Raw genomic sequence first — 20,053 nt, forward strand, 5'->3', positions numbered from 1 at the left:
TATTTATACATCATAAATAAGCTTTCCATTGATGTATGGTTTGTTAGGATAGGACAATATTTGGCCGAGATACAACCATTTGAATATCTGGAATCTGAGTGTGCAAAAAAAAAAAAAAAATCTAAATATTGAGATAATCGCCTTTAAAGTTGTCCAAATGAAGTTCTTAGCAATGCATATCACTAATCAAAAAATAAGTTTTGATATATTTATGGTAGAAAATTTACTAAATATCTTCATGCAACATGATCTTTACTTAATATCCTAATGATTTTTGGCATACGAGAAAAATCGATCATTTTGACCCATACAGTGTTTCCTTGGCTATTGCTACAAATATACACGTGGTTCTTTTGACTGGTTTTGTGGTCACAAGTGTTTAGGTTTAGTATGTTTCAGTGATAATCAGCCTTTGCTGGTCTAGCTAGTCCAACAATCGAGGTTTAGCTTGTGAATAGACTGGTTTACAAGCCTAACCAGGTGAAAAATCATGAAAACCCATTTAAACCAGCAAATAGAGCATCCTGGTAAACTGACAAATTTTAGGATCAATTTAGAAACTGAATTAAGCAGTGCGCTTCTTCTTGTGTTATGTTATGAATGACACATGGGTCATAATGAATATTATAGTGCAATTTTAAACTGTTGCTGTAACTTAAATCGCAAGGAGCAGAGCTGAAAGCTTCGTTCGTGCCCGTTTTCGCAAGCGCAGCCACTTGTTTCTGTTTTTATATCTATCTGGCCCTCTCTTCCGGAGATCAGTGCGCGGTGACGCGCGCTTGTCCACGGCCCCAGAAGTTCGTGAAGCAAAATGGCGGAACTCGAGGATGTTACGTTAGACGGCAAACCGCTTCATTCGCTTCGTGTGGCGGATTTAAAAGTCGCCCTGGAGCAAAGAGGGCTCGCTAAAAGTGGACAGAAAAATGCACTCATTAAACGGCTGAAAGGGGTGAGTTTGGTCAAAGGGTGGGCTTAAACCTTGCGCTTGCTGTCAAGTTGAGCAGGAGACGAGAGCGACAGACAGGCCAAGTATCGCTGCTTCGAGAGCGGGAACGCTCGTCGCGTGCATGTGGATAGTTTGAACCGTTTACCGCGCCGCACGGCAATTGTTTTCCATTATATGTGCAGTTATATCACGCAATTCAGATAATACAGCAGTACGGATGTTTTCTAAACAGTCTGTGGGTCATGACAAGCCGAGGTCTCGGAGTTGACGTCGTGCCCGCGCGTCGTATGTTTGCAGTGGGGCGCGCGCGCTTGTCTGTCTCGTGTGATGGATGCGCGCTTGACACATTTATAAACATAGTAGAAATAACCAGTAGTTTCTAGTTTCTACAGATGTAAATTGGAATTACAAATTTAATCAAGTTACTCGTTAATCAAGTTTGGGCATTTCCTGTGGGCTGTTAACATTATATGTAAATCACTCAACTAATTTGGTTTTAAATGCCGCGTTTTAGGGGGTCGGAGTATTTCACACTTTCAGTTGTTCAAAACCGCATTCACGTGAGAGACTTTTTCTTTCAGTGCCTGTTTTCCATCGACGGTTAGCATAACGACCGGTAAACTGTCAGATTAACGGAGTCATCTGCTAAGTATGTGCTAATCTAGTGAATAATGTGAAAGGTTAATGCCACTCCCACCTCTAATATAAACACTTCATTCAGCGACGCTTCTCCACTCTCTCTCTCTCGTAACAAACCGCGAGTGGTCATGTTGTGCTGGTCGGGTAAGCGAGATATTTTCGAAGTCCTCGGACCTTTTCTTAATACGAAGAGTGTATTGAATATGTTTGTATCGTAAGTGACATTCGCTTGACCGGTTTAGGAACGTAAACGGAGAGAGTTTATGAAAAATACTGTTCATTTGTTAACTGGGTGTAATGTGCATGACTGTATCTGTGTTTTAAGTGTGCATCATCTGTTGTGTTTTTAAAGGCTCTTATGTTGGAGAATCTCCAACGAACATCTACCCATCAAATTGGTCTTCAACCCAATTCTCAGGTAAGGAAGACATTTTAATCCTTTGTTCTCATTTGCGTCATTTATAGATTATAGAATTATAGTTTTCTGTGTTTAAAAATGTTTCAGCATTCTATAAAGCTTGCTGTATTGATACATTAATTTCTAATTCTTTTAAATAATCAACATTGTTTAAAACTTGTTGCATACAACATGCCCTAGTTGTTACTTTTTAGTAAATAAAAGGCATTTTAGTATGTTTTTTTAAAAAAGGAACACAAATGTACCTGTAGTGAACAGGTTTACTTGATTATCCATACAGCTTGTCTAAATGTTAAAATGCAAAGTTGCATGATGGAATTACTGAGACTTTCATCAGGGCATCACATACATTATTAATTTTAATCATAAATTAAGCACACAAATATGTCGTTTATAGCATCTGAATATCTATTACGTGACTCCTGCAAGTTTGTCATGCTTGTTGGCTCCAAGAATTGTAAATGAGGTGACCTTGACTGGAGTGTGCTTCCTGTGTATGTATCAGATTGGAGAGGAGATGAGTCAGAACAGCTTTATAAAGCAGTACCTGGCCAAACAGCAGGAGCTCCTCCGACAGAGACTGGAGAGAGAAGCCCGGGAGGCCACTGAGGCAGATGGTAAGCAGACTCACATGTACATATACACGCAGGTTATAACACTGACTCGACTACACCATCTGTGCTGGGAATCTTAACATACAGTGATGCATAATGTTTGAAGCCTCATACACTAATTTAGTGTTTCCAGTGATGAGCCAGCCATGCTAATACCGATGCACCAGTATGTCTGGGTGTAAGTGAGTTAACTTATCTTCTCACACTTGCAGTGTGCTCTGAGGAAATTCTAGGTGGTTGTCAATGGCTATCCAACAGTTGTATCCTTTGTTTGCTTATTAGATTATATTTTTAACCTGTGCATTAATGGTTTCATACAGACATTGACTTTCTTCTGATCTTATGTTTTCAATTTTCAGACACTGTATACATTTTTTTTCACTTTCAAAAAACTCAATGCATGACCTTTGCGATATGCTGCTTTCAGAGACACAGAGTCCTGCTGGTCCTGAGGAGGATGAACACACACCAACCAAAGATAGCACTTCCTTTCTACCAGAGAAAGTAAGCACACACAGTCTTTGGATCAAATTGACTTAAATATTTGCCCAAAGTAAAGTTTTATTTGATGTTGTACAGTTGTGCTCTCAATTTATTTATCAGATTTATTTGATCAGCAAATACACATGCTGATTTGAGTTGTGGATTGTAATATGCTAAAGATGTATTGATTAGGGAGCTGTCCAGAACAAACATTACCTGCTATGACAGCATTGGTTTTCTATGCAAGCAATTAGAATTCACACCACATACATGCGATCATTTAGATGCGTTAGAGAGTTTCCAATGATGAGTTTGCCATGCTAATACTGATGCACCAGAGTTTGATTATGTCACTCTGGGTGTAAGTGAGTTCAACTAAACTTCTCACACTTGCAGTGTGCTCTGAGGAAATACTAGACAGTTTTCATGGACTGTCCAGCAGTCATACTCTGATTGCTTATTAGATTACATTACATTATCACTACTAAATAGTTAATTAAAAAGTGGGTGTCTAGGATCATCTGCTCAGTTTTCATGGATGTGTTTGAGCTTTCATTTACATTGTTTTCCAGCATCACATCGTACACTCTCATCTGTCTGCAACCCAGGCAGGCGGAGGAGGGTTGCCACAGGACCCTGGGTTATTGGGATCACACAAGTTGGATACAGGCCCTGTTCCAGTGTCTCAAGAGTCATCTGACACTAAAGCTGGAAGGATCTGGCATCCTTCTTTCCCTCCCGGCCATGAGGAGGTTGCAACACCCTCTCCTCCACGTGCAGTTGCCTCCTTGTCTGTGCGCGTGGTTGGACAACCTGAGCGTCAGGGCTTGCCTCTCATGATGCCCCGTGCCCAAGAGAGAGAGGGAACGGCCCCAGTCGAAGCAGGTCCTGCCCATTCGGTGTTGCAGCTGAGCCGTTCCGCGAGGGCTGCAGCTTGTGCACAAGTTGATAGCGATGACAATGATGAGGATGATGATGATGACAGTGATGATGACGATGAATGGGGTCCTACGTCACATGGGAAAAAGAACGTCCGGGCTCCTCCTGTACACACTCCACCACCAGCTGCAGCCCCCCAACGATCCCGCAGAAAGCTTCAGCCACCACAGCACATCCCTCCCCAGCCTCAACCAGTCCACCAGCCACCTCTGCAGCTCCGTCAACCTACTCCTCCCCCATCTCCACCCCCAGAGCTGTCTTTCCCGCTACCTGACACTCCCAAACAAAGCCCACATGACCAAGATGAGGCAGCAGGCCTAGCAGAAGGTGCTGCTCCAGGGGCAGACGTGGTCTCTCCTCCTTCCCTTAAAAGACAGGAGTCCAGCTCCAGTTCTAGATCCAGCAGCCCAGAACCCCCATCCACACGCAGACCTGGTCCACTTAGCCTGCTGGTCCGCAAAATGGAATCGGAGGGCGTGTTTGATGGTACACAGAAGGCAGGGATGGAGGGAGAAGGAGAGATGGAAGTTGAAGAGCAGGAGGATGGTGAAGCAGAAGTGCAAGACTCAGCTCAGCAGCTTCTCGGGTCAGAGGCGTCTGTGTCAGTACCTACTGCTAAACACGATGCTGAAGACTCTGAGTTGAAGGAGGAGAGAGATGAGCAAAAAAAAAGTGAGGAAAAAGAATATGAGAACGTGGATGAGATTTCTGCACCATTCCATTTGACATCACCCACCACTTTCCCAACTAGAAGGCCGCACATTTTCTCAGCGGTCCCACCACCTGATTCACTTACATCATCCTCCAAACCTGAGCAGGTGTCAGTGCTCACATCAGAGCCGAAGTGCTCTGAAGATGTTGCTATGGAGGCAGAGGCCTCTACAACGACACCTGAATCAAAACACGAGGAAGGGAAAGAAGTGAAAGTTCTAGAGAAAGAGCCACCTGAACAGTCACCTAAACCAGCAGAAGAGAGTGAAAAGTCTTTAAAATCAGCACACTCTACATCTGAAGAAGGAGAAATGGAGAAAACAAGAGACCATTCACGGAGAGAGAAAGGTCATAAACGACGCTCGTCAACGCCAAGTCAGTCATCATCATCTGACACCGATTCAGAATCATCATCTTCTCATTCTTCAAGCTCTCCTTCACAGGATAAATCCAGCGCACCCAGCAAAAAGAAGGTGTGTAATTGTCTTATCCACATATCAGACCTACGCATTTTAATTCTGCTGGTAACGTCTGCCTTTGCTGTGTTCTGATGATGATTCTGCCATGCTAATACTGATGCACCAGTCTGACTGGGTGTACATGAGTTCAGCTCAGCTTCTCACACTGGTAGTGTGATCTGAGGACAAACACAGAGAGTTCTAGAAACAATAAAAAGTACATAATGGTTAATATGAATATTGATAAAATTGTCTTCCTTTACTTCAACCAGGATGAGGAAGAAAACAGAAGAGATGATGTTAAAGAAGAAAAAAAGGCTCAGTCTTCAAGGTCAGTAAAGTCTTTCATACACACAGTTACATTGCATTGTACAGGTACAAAAAACACAATGCTTTCAGTGTTTTAATGCAGAATTCAGCTTGCTTATTAGCCTGTTAACCTGTATCCGCCCCACTTTTGGGACTCACAGCCTACCTAACTTAAACCTCCTGACAACAGTGAGCTACACACACAATTTAGGTATATTTGAAAAGACACTTTAGGCTTTACTATCCATCATCCAGAGTTGATAATGTTCAAAAAGACATGAAATCAGTCCTGGAGCAATTCAGAAAAGTAATGGGTCGAAAGTCAAATGTTTCATGAGTTTATATTTCAAATTTGAAGAAGATATCATGAAAAATTAGATTCCTGCAGCCATTTTTCTGAGACTATGTCTAGTCCCCCACCCCCTGTTTGAGGAAAAATAGCCACGGAATGTAACCGTTACAAATGTAAGGGTTCTACAAAATATTTTAGTCATAAAACATATCACTGCATAGTTTTTCAATTATAAAACAATAGACAGAATGTTAGACATCGTATAACTGATTTATTTGAGCACTAGAAAATATAATAAGAATAACTTTTGAGTAATAAAAAGAAAAGGAAGAGAGAGGGAGAAAAAAGAATGTGCTTTGTATGTCTAATGCATACTCATTAGACATAGGGTCATACAGATGGTAATAATACAGATGGCCGGCTATATAGTCAATAGTCACGCTCTTATGGCCGTTCATAGACAGCATTCACACTGATAGGTCATTCAGTCAGTAATCACACTCTGATGTGCGCTCATACAGATGGTAATCATACAGATACAGCCACAGTCCCAATAAAACACACACACACACACACACACACACACACACACATACATATATATATATATATATATATTTCAAATGTTGAATAGGGGAAAAAATAATTATTTGTGCAAAAAGCTGATCGCTAAGTTATGCCCCGATCAGATGACAGGTGTGTCACAGCATGAGTTGTCACGAGAGTGCAAGAATTCAAATAAACAATAGTCCGCATATCTTTGACTTTTTTAAGTGGATGGTCTCATTCTGTTTATGACACTGTATGCTACAAATGCAGTTTTTTTTGAGCGTGAGTTATTCCATAACGGATACAAACAATGATTCTCCCTGAATAAATGAGACGTAAACAAAGGAATTACCATCCATTTTACAACGTTATTGTTTCATTGGACTAAAAGTGCTCTGTGATGTTCAGTGGACCCTTACCTTTCTTACTAAACTGGGATTTACAGCTGTGGGTGTGTTTATGACTCGTTATTACAACAAATCTGGTATGTACTGCGTTTTGATTATGCATGTTTTGATGTGTACTGCTTACACAAATTTAGCAAAGAACATTCCTTATGAGCTTTCCATTGAAAAACAGCGATCTATAGTTGTTGCTTGAAGCTTAGACTTTTAAAATGATGTATAGTTTGTCAAGATTAATTATTTTCCTTTTCATTTAATCTATTCGTAAACATTGACACGTGCAAACAAAGAGCGTTCAGTGTGCTGGCGTCCAGGTGTGGGTTAACAGGTTAATGAGCTGTAAATAAAATAAAATGCAGTTTAAACTAATTCTCAGGCAGAAAATATTTTCTCTTTTTATTTATTTTTTTACTTTGTTCTGTTTATCTGTCATTTAGGGTAATTAATGTCGTTCTGTTCCTATTATATCTCTATTTTGAAGTACATAGGTAATGTAATGCAAAAAAAAAAAAAATCCATGCTTTCAATGATCATGCCATACCAGGAAAATGTTTTATGAGGAATATTTTTCTATATGCTCTCTACATATTTAATGTAATGTTTTTAAATGAATTGCCATTGAGCTCAAATGACTGGAAAAAGCACAAAAATTCATTGGTCAAAAGGTGTTGGATGCTTGCCAATCAAGTCACACATTTCAGTGAAACTGTCTTTCACACCTCATTGATTTTCATAACCATTGTCTCCCCTTTGCTATCCCTGGAATCACTGCAATTTGTCTAGATGCAGGACCATCCAACAAGTGTGAGCTCAGAAATGCATGAGCTAAAACTCTGCCGTCTGTTGTCATGCATAGTTTAGTGAGATTGCCCATTTGGCCTCATTAGCCGCATTTCCACTGTCAGGCCAAAAGCGGGCGTGCTAGTGCGTGCCAGGGCCAGTCGCGTTTGCACTGTCACTTCCAGGGCTTGATCGTGCTACGTCTGTGCTTCCGACGAAAACCTTGGGCCAAAGCAGGCCATTTGAGGCTAGAGGAGTGGCTATGAACAAAGGCGGAGTTTCTTTGCAGCTGGAGAGTGTCAGAGCCGCAGATCATTTCATTTTAGAGGCTATGTGTCCTCTTTCTTTTGTGAAATAACGGTTCATACCGCTTTATTTCTGTGCGACTAATTTTCTATCCCGATTCATTTATTATGATCAGTGTATCACTTGTTATTGTAAACACTGGGTTTTAGTGAAGCGCTGCGGAGCTTCTGGCTCGATGCTAAAGGTTACAGGCCCGTTTAAAGCACTTGCTCACACTGGACCGACAGTGGAAAAGCGGCAAATTGGTTTCCCTTTCACGAAGACATCCAGCAGATGTCCCTCTTGGTCTATTTCTCTTTATTCTTATTTAGTGACGGAAATAATGCTATATCAGATAATGATTTCAGTAATGTTAAAAGTGCAGTGAGGAGAGCCATGAGATGACGCACTCTCTGACTAATCATCATCGTTGTGCACAGGTCGGTGACAGAATTGCTACGTATTTTTTCTTTTTCTTTGTACCTGCGGCCCCAACTAGAGCATTGGCCACCACTAACAAGTTTTCTCCAGCAGTTTCGATCCTACGTAATTGTAACACAATTTTGATAATGAAATTAAACCAGCATCATCCCAATAAATTTCTCCTTATTTTATATACTAGAAATGTTTTTTGATCTCAGAGTTTGTACAAGATTTCTGGAGTTTCTGATTTCTGAAGTGACACTAGAAAGTTAAACAAAAGAATTTTCTGTACTTCTGCGTAAATTTAACCTACATTGTGATCAGTTCATAAAGTCATGTGACCAAATAAAGAGGCCAGGATAAAACAAGAAAAGTGGAAATATAAAATGTATTAAATAAAGTGATCTGAGAGTGAAAAAGTATTTGAACCTTTGCTCTCCGTATCTGGAGTAACCCACTTTTAGCAGCAGAAATCAACACAATGTTTCCAGTAAGTGTGGATCAGTCATCACCAGTTGACCGTTTGTGGAAGTGTGGATCAGGACATTTCCTCAATTCCTCCACACAATACTGCTTAACTACGTGATGTGTTTCCTTGCATGGATTACTAAAATGGTGTACATTTTTACCCAGCATGCTGGACGGCAAACCTATTAGAAATACTTTCTTTTCCAGCCAGACAGTCAACAGTTGTGGTCAATAAAAAAAGTTGAATATGCAAACATTTGTGTATTATTTGTTTAACTGGATTAGCATTATGTACTTGGATGAAGAGCTGATCACAATTATTGTTAATGTATGCAGAAATAAGACAATTCTTAAAATGATACATTAACCCATCATTTACTCACTCTCATGTCATTCCGAACCTGTATGTTTTTTTCCTTCTGTGGGGGAATTTTTTTTTATTTATTTTTTTTTTGGGTCCTTATAATAAACCATTGGAACCACTTGAGGGTGAGAAAATTATCAATTGTGTAGTATTCGAAAATAAATAATGACAGAATTTTCGTTTTTGGTTAAAAACTAAACCTTTAAGGGTGCACAAACTTGATTTTTATTTTATTTGTAAGAAACCTTCAGCAGTCATAAAATTATCATCTCATCTTATCTAAATAAAAACCTTTAAAACCCCGTCCACGACCACGTTATAGTTCATTTGACTTTGGAATATGAATATGAGGGCGGTTGTATTTTTTAATCAGGCGTTCTATACGACAGCCTATCAACCGGCGTGGCTTGGAGGAGGGGTCCTGCTTGTACTACTTCCCCCAGCGCTGCTCAATATGGCTGCTCTGTGAGCGCCGCCGTGTCTATACCGACGCATTGCACAAGAGAAAAAAAAAAGACAGCACAGCCTTGCAGCGCGTCCGCTTCTCACATTTCTTCCTACGCATCCGCGACCGGCAGAACCGGTATAGAATCGGCCGTCGCGGTCCTGGTTACAGCCTGATATTATGCTGTCGGACGGCAACAAAACGGGTAAGGGTTGAGAGAGGGAGCGGTGGTTTCTAGAAATACCCTCCAGCGCTGGGTAAGCACATCGTTTAGGTGATAGACGTTTACGCCATGAGTTCAATCGATCGAACGATTGTGTTTGTACTGTGGACCCTGTATTGTCTTCAGTTAAACGTGGAACTAAACCGTTTTATTTTATTTCAGATGCTATCTCGAAATCGCAGAGGGATTTTAGCTGTGTCTTAAACCCCAGTGAACTGCCTAACGTTACCTAGACAGCATTTTTGGCGTCGTAACGATCGAGTGGACTCAAACGGCGCGTATGATGCCCAAAAAAAGATTTTTCTATGGGTATCTCAGTAGATTTTGAAGCGCAGGAGTGTTGGTCATGATATTGGGGGAAGGGGATCTTGTTTAGGCCCTTGGGTTCATTAAGGATGTCGGCAGTTCCCTGGCATTTTTAATCATGATGGATGTGTGTAGTGTTAAATTAGTAATGGAGATATCAGTGTCCACAATGAAAATGAATTCAGCATCTTAGCTTAGGAATGAAACAATGTTAACTCTGCTTGCATTTCACCTAAACCCATTTAACAGTGTAACAATTTATGTAAGCAGTTAGGCGTAGTAAACCTGTTAAAACCTGCTAAAAATTAATAATGTGGTCAGGAAACACTAAGAGTGATCATGTGCTAAAAGTTTTGTTATTCAAATGATATGTTGCGTGGTCCGTGTAGATCTGTGTATTAGGTTTCAGCTGTTTTCTAAAAATTGTTCATATATGCTAGGCATTAAAAGTCCTCAAGAGGAAAGGGGATGTTCCCTCGTGAGCAGTGACATCAGTGATGGAAAATCACAGAAACGTGTTTTAATCTAAAGAAATCACACTTTGAAAAATGCCATTCTGTGTATGATTATTATTTGACAAAATCAGTCAGAATGAATCATTCTTCGTGAACTGTTACAAAGTGTCTTAATGCATGGAAAATGAACTGTGAGGCGACTGTAGTTCAGTTTAAGGCGGTCTTTCAGGTTTTCCTCTTTGCATTCATGTGTAAATGTTAAGTATTCTAAGCGCTTGGCTTTTTTGTCCACGGGGGATCTGGCTACCCGTCCCCCTTCCCCTCAGCATGTGTTGACTGCTTTCATATAAAGGGAAAGCCTTGTGCTCTGAGAAGCCAGAGGCAGTTTTTCCCTCCTCGGAGCAAATGGCATCAGGGCTGTTGTGTCTCTAGGGACCACGGTGCCTAGGTGTGTTGCACAGGTGTGTTTATGTGTGAGAGAGAGGGATTGGATTTCTATTGAACAGTGAATTCGATTGAATCATCTGTAGGTTACGGGGATGTCAGGAGCCAGTGAATCTGTTCCCCCGTCAGCGCTTTGTTTGCCGTGGATTAAATTTGTTACATCAAAAGTGTTTCATACAAATCCAGACAATTCTGTTATGTTTAAATGGTTTTGTTATTGTGAGAGCTGATGGTTTGTTACAAAGGTAATCGGATGTACACTACATTTTCATAGGTTTGGACTTCTCCCATGATCCTTCAGAGATCATTCGGATATGCTGATTTGGTGCTCAGTAAACCTTTATTACCAGTGTTGAAAACTGTGCTGGATAATTTGGGGAAAAGCTCAAGGTTTATAAGCAATAGTTCCAAGAGGCCATTTGCTTGGTTTTTATATTGTAACTTTTGAATTATTGTAGACTGTGATGCATTGAAACAGCATGCTTGGCGTGCAATGATACATTTTTATTAACATACTGAGATGTGTATGTATTGTTCTACATATCTGTGGTATTGTGATTCATAAATGCACTGCATTTTATATTCCCGTCTTTTTATCTTCACAGTTTTGTTACATCTTTAGCTGTACAACAATTCAGTCTCAATTCCTACCCACTAAATTTTTTGTGTGTCTTTTTGAGTGTTGATTACGGTTAGCCAAGGCCTGTGTACACATTTAAAAAGATACACATGTATTTGTTTTCCCTCTCAATGTTTTCAAGTTTTACTACCATGGCATATATCAACTTATGTATGTATGTGTGATGCTGGCAGTGAGAGTAATTTAGTCAAGTCACCTTTATTTATTTAGCGCTCTTAACAATACAGATCGTGTCAAAGCAACTTTACAGTATTATATATGAAAATAGTGTCAATAATGAAAAAAAAAATGTAGCCAGGCAGTTATTTATAGTTAGTGACCCAGATCAACCAGCCTCAGCCACCTTACCCCTCACTCTCTTTCTGTCTCCCTTTCTCTTGTTCGCTGACTCTTTCTCTAGGGATGTAAAGCAGGAAGCTCTCTCTGAGCCTGCAGGCCAAGTTGCCATGGAACTGGAGGGCCGGTCTCATTCAGAGAGTGCTATGCAACAGCCTGACCACCAGGGGGCAGATTCCAGCGACACCGCCCAGAGGAGGTAAGAAGGCCCACAGAACGAAGAACCAGTGGAAACCATAACCCTGAAATATAGGGAGGCATGACTGAAGTTTGTAAGGCAGTTCTAGCTGAATCTTTTGGAGTCAAAGTGATTTCACATTTGTTGTGTATCTTTAGATTCAATGTAGGATTGGATGTTAGACTATTATTGCCATTATCCTCTTCTGTTGTTTTTTCCTTTTTACTATGTAGCAGCAGTGTGTGGGGGATGTGGATGGCTAATAATGTGTGAAATTAGACACTGTTGAGGTCATTGTGTGTGAACGAGGATGAATCAGTGCTAATTTTACAAAAAAGTGCAGTTTAATACATTTAGATTTTTATACCCTTTTTGTGTTAAACGAAAATCCTGTTGTAGCTTAAAAGATGTCAGGACGAGTTATAAAATGGTCTAAAACTAGTCAGGTGATTAATGAGATTAACGATTTTTATTTTACGAAATATTTTTAGCAGTGGTGCTTTAGAAAAGTTTAGAGAGGCAACTGCTTTTCGGAAGTTTTCAGACTAATACCCCTTCTTTGAGAAGTTGCATCTCTAAAATCACCCCTTTATAAAACAGTCCTTATCATATTGTGCCATAAGTGTTTAGTTAAACAGCGCAGTGTGTATTTGAGTTGTAGTGAGCAGAATGATAGACTGGAAGCATGTAGTTTGAGATGTAGGCTCTAGTCTCTCTCTGTCCTCTCTTTTCAAGCTATTTCTCTCTCTCTGACACTCTGTCTCTCACTCTTGTTCCCTTTTTTTTTATTTTTGTATTTGTTATTTTGTCTTTTTTTTGGTTTAAAATCCCATTGATTGCTTTGTTGTGAAGGTGCCCTCCCCTCTTCCATTGCTCATACTGGTACCTGCATACTGCCACCACCTCTTCTCCTCTACCACCTCCATCACCTGCCCCGCTATGCCCAAGCGTCTCGGCTGTACCTGAGCTAGGCCCCCAGAGTCGCCACTGCACACTTAGCCTGACGGAACCTGCCGGATCATTGGCCACTGCCTCGTCATATAAAACTGATGTGGCCTCCTGATGGGACTGCTAAAGAGAAGCCAAAATAGCTGGTGAGACAGGGGAGGCGTCAGTCATAGTATGCCAAAAAAAGAGTGATGCTCACCAACAGAGACATTTTTCAAAGCGTTTACACTGGCCAAACACAAGCATCAGATGGACTCTTCCTGTCAGCATGATGGGAACACAGCTGTCTTGACGCCCCCTGCTATTTTTGCCCACACTTCAGTACTTGAATGAACTGATATCTGCAGAGGCTCATTACGCAGACATCTGCTGTTTCTCACATGCCTGTGGACTGATCTCAGTGAGTCAAACAATCTGAGATAATGAAGCAAGGCTTATGGACTAATTTACTACAAGCAGTTTTTCCTGCCGTTTTTGGGTCTCATCACCAGCCATGCTTTTTTTTTTAAAGGACTTGTCTTGAAACTTGCACTACAAATGGACTTTATGGAATATTTCAAAGAACTTTGTTCCAGGCTGATTGGGAAAAAAAAACCCTCCTCTTTCTGCCATTACTCACCCAAATTCCCAGACGAACTTGTGGACAGCACCAGAGTGGGACATTAAGAAAGGGAAACCCTCTTTACCTGCACGTCATATGTGTTTTTGTGGCAGGCTGTGTGTACAAAGGACTTGATTGCAATGATAAAATGCCTTGACAGATTATAACCAGAATTTTGGCTTGTCAAACGTCACATGTTTCTTGTTTGCTCATAGTGTGGATGCTATCTTCCCAGCTAGTGTGGACACCGGGAGTTTTTTGCTACAGACTTCCGTTGCTTCCTGAACATTCAACAAAAACTTCAGAGACTTTTTCAAAGACCATTTGAATCACAATTCCCACCACAAGAGCCAAAAACAGCTATTGAAACAAAAAGTGCAGTTCCTGTCAGCTGGCCAATCAGCACACTCAATTGTGATCGTATCTCGCCCTCACTCCGCAGCCTCCTCTGATTGGACCTTTGTTGCCTAGATACAGTGCACACTGCTGTGCGGTTGGGCCATAGCCAAGCCAGAGAGGAATCAGGTGTCAATGGTACCAGGAAAAACCCTTTTTCCCAAGATGTATTTGTTTTTAAATTACTTAAAGTGGAAAGAAGGTTTTTTGCTTTGTAAATGATGAGGTTAGAGGGTGTTAGTAATCCTGTATTTTACAGCACAGATGGGGAAAGTAGGGAATTTGGTCAAGCATGTGTTAGCCGAAGTCATGTTAAAGTAAAAACTAAAGCAATAATAAAAATAAGGGACTTTTAAAATTCAGAAAGCTTATAATAATGATGGGATTCTCAAAGCCTCTGTTTGTCAATGCAACTGTACATTATTGGTGTAACTGATAGCTGTGCATCTGTTCTTCCCCCTCTCCTTTCTCTCATTCCCCTCCTTTTTCCCAATGTTTTTCTTTTGTCTGTTGTGTCTGTCTCTTCTTCCACACATCCACTGGGATCTTGTTTCTCCTCCTTTCCATTTCATTTCAGAGCTCCACTGTAAAATCGTTTGCTGCCCGCAAGATCTCCCTGAGCAGTAAGTGTCTTCAAAATGCTACTTTTTTGCACCGTTGTCCACTGACAGGTTGCTGTAGCCCATTCTGCGTGTTTCCTCCAAAACAAGGAACAAGTATTTAAACCTGTTGATCTGGATAGTTAACCAGTAAATGGAGCAGTATGTTGTCCTCACAAAGTATTTTTTCAAGTGAAAACCAGCAATTCTGGCTAGAGTGCAAAATAAATTAAATTCCACCAACATCAATCAATCCCATTATTTAGCTTCTTCAAAGAAAGCAGTGCATTGCAACATCATGTGATGTGAATATTGTTTAAATAAACCCTGTTCCAATTGCATTAAGGCATGCTCTTCTGTGCTTGAAGAAGCTGAATTAATTTGCAGTACTGTTCCAGTAAAAAAAAAAAAAAAAGTGGTTACAAGGGTAATTAGGAATTATATGCTTTGCTATGTTCTTTTAACAGTTACAGCTGGATCTGTTTCTTGGTTGTGCAATTTGGTGATTAATTTTCCTTGGCACTAGGTAAAACGGAGATTACGTCATCTGAGGCAGAGCCTGTGGGTGGAGCTAGCAGAAAAAGAAGGTGGGGTTCTAGTACAGCAGTCACTGCCAAGAAGCCGTCAATCAGCATCACCGCTGAATCGCTGAAGGTAAATTATCTAAGACCGCTCCCACATTACCTTAACAGATACATGATGAATCACTACCTGTTTTTGACAGCCTGCCTGCTTGAATTAATTCAGTGTTACAGGTTCAGTGATGCAGTATTCTCAAGTTTAATGTCGTAAATGTTAGATATATGGACATTGTATAGTATAGACGTACTAAAGGTCAGCTTTATGTTTATTAGTACTGCATAAGAATAATTTTACCTAACTTGGCATGTTAACTTAACTACAAAATTATTTTACAGACATTAATTCCAGACATCAAGCCCCTACAGGAGGCGGTGGTCGAGCTGCACCCAGATGAGGGGCGTCTCTCTGGGGATGAGGACTCATCTGAGCCTCGTGAGCGAGAGGAACCGGAGGAGGATCAGGGTCTTAAGATCAGACGCACAGTGACACAGGTGAGCATGACAAAGGCTTGTCACTGGTAGCTGCCACAACAAATAATAAAGGGATAGTTCACCCAAAAATTTAACTTTCAGACACTTACTCCTCACTCTCAAGTTGTTTCAGACCTGTATGAATTTATTTCTTCTACTTAAAACAAAAGAAGATACTTTAAAGAATGTTGGTAACCAAAGAGTTCTTGGTCCTTATTGACTTACGTAATATTATTTTTTTCCCCATACTATGGAAGTCAGTGGAGACTAGCAACTGTTTTGATTATCCAGATTCTTCAAAATATCATATTTTATGTGTAACAAAAGAAAGAACTTTTACTGGTATGGAATAACTTATGGCTGAGTAAACTGACAGATTTTCATTTTTGGGTGAACTGTGCCTTAAAGGTTTGTCTTTGGTACTATGAACACCAGTGCATAAGACTGCTGCACAATACTGCAGTAATAACTTAAACATGCTTTAAATCATTTACTTTTTTTTTTTTTTAAATGCCTTGGTTTAGAAATGGAACATAGAAAAGCATTTTGTCATTGTCTTTTGAAGTTCATGGTTTGCCTCTGCTATTCAGTGAACTTTTTTGTATCTTTGGTCCAGATTGTTTCCATCTGATGGACACGAGAAATGGGCAGAAAGAAATAAAGGAAGAGGAGGAGGATGATGAAGAGCAGAAGTGGACTAAAGGAGAGACAGAAAAAAACAAAGGAACAGGAGAGAACTCCCCTGATGTTACAATGGAAATACAGGAGGCCGAGCCCAAAAAAGGTGAGCATTCATGATTTACTGGTTGCATTTAAAGTAATCTTAACATACATTAAAATGTTTTTTTTTTTTTTGAAAGTAGGATTATAAATGTTGTTTTTTTTCTCTCAGTCACTCCCAATGATTCTTTGGTGCGACGCTCCATCAGTCAGCAGAAATCAGGTGTGTCCGTAACTATTGATGACCCTATACGGACAGGTCGCCAGCTCTCTCCTCCTCGTGGAAACCTCCAACATCATACACGTCTGCAACCTGGTAAGCACTAGATCTCGTCGTTCATTTCACTACACTCTAATTGGATTTCATTTGAATCTAAAATAATTTGACCATATGAATATTGCCACTTAACCTGTTTTGTGTTTTTGGATCGAGTCTGGAGGTTTTGTTGCTCTTTTGACCCCTGATCTGACCTGTTTCTCTGTAGGTGCGACCTTTCACCTTAGGGCAGCTGAAGGAGTTGTTAAATCGGACGGGTACATTGGTGGAGGAGGGTTTCTGGATCGACAAGATCAAATCTCACTGCTATGTCACAGTAAGTTATTACTGTTATTATATATTGTATTATTTCTATTTGCGTTGCACTGAAGTTTAAAAGTTTGGAATCAGTAAGATTTTGTTTTTGAAAGATATTAACACTTTTTTTTTTGGAAAGGACACAATAAAATGAACAAATTATTGAAATCAATAATTTTTTTGAAAATAGTGACTGCTGAAAATTCAGGAATCAGTTAAATTGCTTTTTTAAATTAAAATTAAGTGGAAATTTTTCTAAATTACGTTTTTTTTTTTCTGAATGTGATTAAATGCAGTTTTGGTGAGCATAAGAGGCTTTCAGCAGTATTGTATGTTATTTATTCTGTATTGTTTATTCTTGTGTGATATCTCATAATTCATTAGTGATATTATATTGTGCCACCTGATGCCTTTAGTTTTTGTTTAACCTCCAATCTGTCATGTTCTCTCAGTACTCCACTATAGAGGAAGCTGTGGCCACTCGAGAAGCACTGCATGGTGTGAAATGGCCCACAAGTAATCCCAAAGTACTACGTGTGGATTTTTGCGAGCAGGATGAGGTCTGAACAGTTTGCTGTGTTTCTACTGCTTTGCTGTTCCTGTCATCATTGTAGTCATTCTCATCCTCTCTTATTATATTGTTCTGTCTCCAGTTGGACTTCCATAAAGGTCTCGTGTCCAGTGAGCGTGCAGGTGAAGGTCAAGACCCTCACGCCTCAGCAACCTCAGCCCGCCCTGCCGCCCATCACCCACTGCCACCTGCAAACCACGAAAAAGAGAAGGAACGAGAAAGAGAGCGAGATGGAGGAGCTGCAGCCGTGAGAGACCAGTGGGCAGAGAGGGAAAGAGCGATGGAGAGAAGAGAGAGGACTCGTTCTGAGCGGGAGTGGGACCGGGATAAAGTCAAGGACTTCGGGAAGGAGGACCGAGACAGAACGAGGAGGTCACGATCACGGGACCAAAGACGCAGAGAGAGAGGCAAGAGCAAAGAGAAGAGAACGGAGAAGAAAGGTGAGGAAAACTAAATCTTTTTTAGGTTTAATGACATCACATATTCTTCTATTTTGGCTTAATTTGACATCGTCTCCCTCTTTGATTTCCAGATAAACCAGAAGAGCCTCCTGTAAAACTTCTTGATGACCTGTTTCACAAAACTAAAGCAGCTCCCTGTATATACTGGTTACCCCTCACAGAAGAACAGGTCAGCATGACTTCCTCTTGCCTAAACCATGCAGACCCCTCTCTTTTTTTCCCTGCTTAATTTCAGTCTTCACTTTTTTCCCAGGCGACACAAAGAGCTCTGGAGCGTGCTGAGCGCATAAAGGAGCGAGAGAAGAGGAGGAAGGAACTCCAGGAGGAAGAGGACAAAAAACAAGAAGAACGGAGAGAGCGAGCAAAAGGCCGTGACAGAGAGGGAGGGAACGCAGGAGGAGCAGGTGTTGTGAGACGTTCAACTGAGGGAGAGCGAGACAGGGGGAAGGAAAGAGAGAGAGAGGGGGGCAGAGAGGCAGAAAAGAGGAGAGATGTCCACAGAGGCCGCGGTAGCGACTCCAAAACTGCAGGGGGCAGCAGAAGCTCACAGAGCCGTAGCATCTCCTCCAGAGACAGACGACACTGAGTGCAGAGTGAGTGGATGTGTGAGAGAGAGAGAGAGGGGTTTGTAAGATCAGAGTCGTCAGCATGATGACAGCTCCAAGGATGATGATAGATCACCTCAAAAAAATTTGTCATCTGTTCACCCTCATGTCATTCCTAACTTGTTTTTTACTGAAAACAAAAGGTGTCAGCTTTTTCATCCATACATGGAAGTTGAAACAACACTGGATCTCATTGACTTTATTTGTATTGGTGAAAAAATGTTTATCTGAAAAAAGCAATATAGATATTTACCTGTTGCTTGTCCCATTACATAGAAGAAATAGATTTGGAATGACATGAGGGTGAATAAATGATGACTCTTTTGGTTTGTGAACTGACCCTTTAACATTTCTTCTTCTTAGTAATAATGTCATCAGTGTTTCGCTGCTGTGCACATCTGCACAGGTCTGTAACTCAGCACTCAGTTTTAGATCAAACTGTCAATTTCTTTTTTTTTTTTTTTTTTTTTTTTTTTTTTTTTTTTTTTTTTTTTTTTGGTCTTCCCTTAAATCTCAAATGAAAAGGGACTAAACATAATGAAGGGCTGTTGAATGTTTTTCAAAGTTCAAAATAATCTTATGGATATGTGTGTGTATTGGTGTGCTTTCTAAAGCTCACAAACACCAAAGTCAAAAGAAACTATATGAGACTATATAAATCATATTTTCCTTCTCGCCACCCTATAGTCTTCATGTTGTATTTATAGTTTAACTAGTGCCACTTTAGGCTAGTGGGTCGTTAATTCATTGTGTAATTATGGGGTTTAAATTTATTTTATTTTTTGAAATATTGTGTTTTCTTTTTATTCACTGTATCCAGATTCAATTAATATTTTTCAAAATTGGTAAATCAAGTCCCCTATCCAGATGTTTGGCCACTGTTGAGTTGAAGAGCCAGTCCTGCTGTCGACACTGATCTCACTGAAGGTTTCTTTTTATTTTTTTTATTTTGTAAGATTAAAATGACTACTGAAATCCAATGCTATGAACCACACTGTAGATTCATTTGCTAGATTTTCATCTCCACCCTCGTCTGTTCTCTTATTTTTTCTTCCCCACCTGGTCTTATGAAGTTAACTGTTCACCTCTGTGAATCAGACGTGGTATAAATTTAACGTTTATAGAGAAGATAGCAAGAGGCCTTTTAATATTATTTTAATGTTGTAGTTTTGAAGATATATTTCAAAAGATTATTTTTTTTTTTGATTTTTTTTTTTTTGAATGTGAATGTTGTAAAAAATATTATAAAAAGATGATGGAGTTTTTTTTTTTTGTTTTTTTTTTTGTTGTTACTGAAGTTTTCACAAGCTTAAACTGATCAAATATGTACTGTGTGTGTATACACAAACTCGTAATGTCTTAGAGAATTATTTTATAAATTATAATAGGTGCTTTCTCATAAAAACAAGTCATCAGT

The 20,053-nt window shown here is 40.1% G+C and overlaps 1 protein-coding gene and 3 non-coding genes across 4 annotated transcripts; all 4 read left to right on the forward strand.

Moving 5' to 3' along the window:
* The first annotated feature begins 755 nt into the window (after nt 1-755).
* On the forward strand, nt 756-18,954 carry acin1b (apoptotic chromatin condensation inducer 1b). Its single transcript, XM_042727372.1, is given in 20 exon segments — nt 756-949; nt 1,938-2,003; nt 2,509-2,620; nt 3,045-3,121; nt 3,673-5,223; nt 5,481-5,539; nt 11,996-12,114; nt 12,117-12,130; nt 14,632-14,677; nt 15,180-15,307; nt 15,571-15,730; nt 16,327-16,346; nt 16,348-16,489; nt 16,598-16,709; nt 16,711-16,741; nt 16,911-17,018; nt 17,452-17,559; nt 17,653-18,010; nt 18,103-18,200; nt 18,285-18,954. Coding segments are annotated over 20 exon segments (3,780 nt in total). The 5' UTR covers nt 756-811; the 3' UTR covers nt 18,618-18,954.
* On the forward strand, nt 2,745-2,844 carry LOC122138106. The gene has a single exon (XR_006155318.1). It is a non-coding gene; the product is annotated as a small nucleolar RNA U6-53/MBII-28 (small nucleolar RNA).
* On the forward strand, nt 3,399-3,511 carry LOC122138103. Its single transcript, XR_006155315.1, has one exon. It is a non-coding gene; the product is annotated as a small nucleolar RNA U6-53/MBII-28 (small nucleolar RNA).
* Nucleotides 5,296-5,396, forward strand: LOC122138108. The gene has a single exon (XR_006155320.1). It is a non-coding gene; the product is annotated as a small nucleolar RNA U6-53/MBII-28 (small nucleolar RNA).
* Nucleotides 18,955-20,053: the final 1,099 nt, after the last annotated feature.

This window comes from Cyprinus carpio, chromosome B7 (genome assembly GCF_018340385.1).
Source record: "Cyprinus carpio isolate SPL01 chromosome B7, ASM1834038v1, whole genome shotgun sequence".
NCBI lineage: Eukaryota > Metazoa > Chordata > Actinopteri > Cypriniformes > Cyprinidae > Cyprinus > Cyprinus carpio.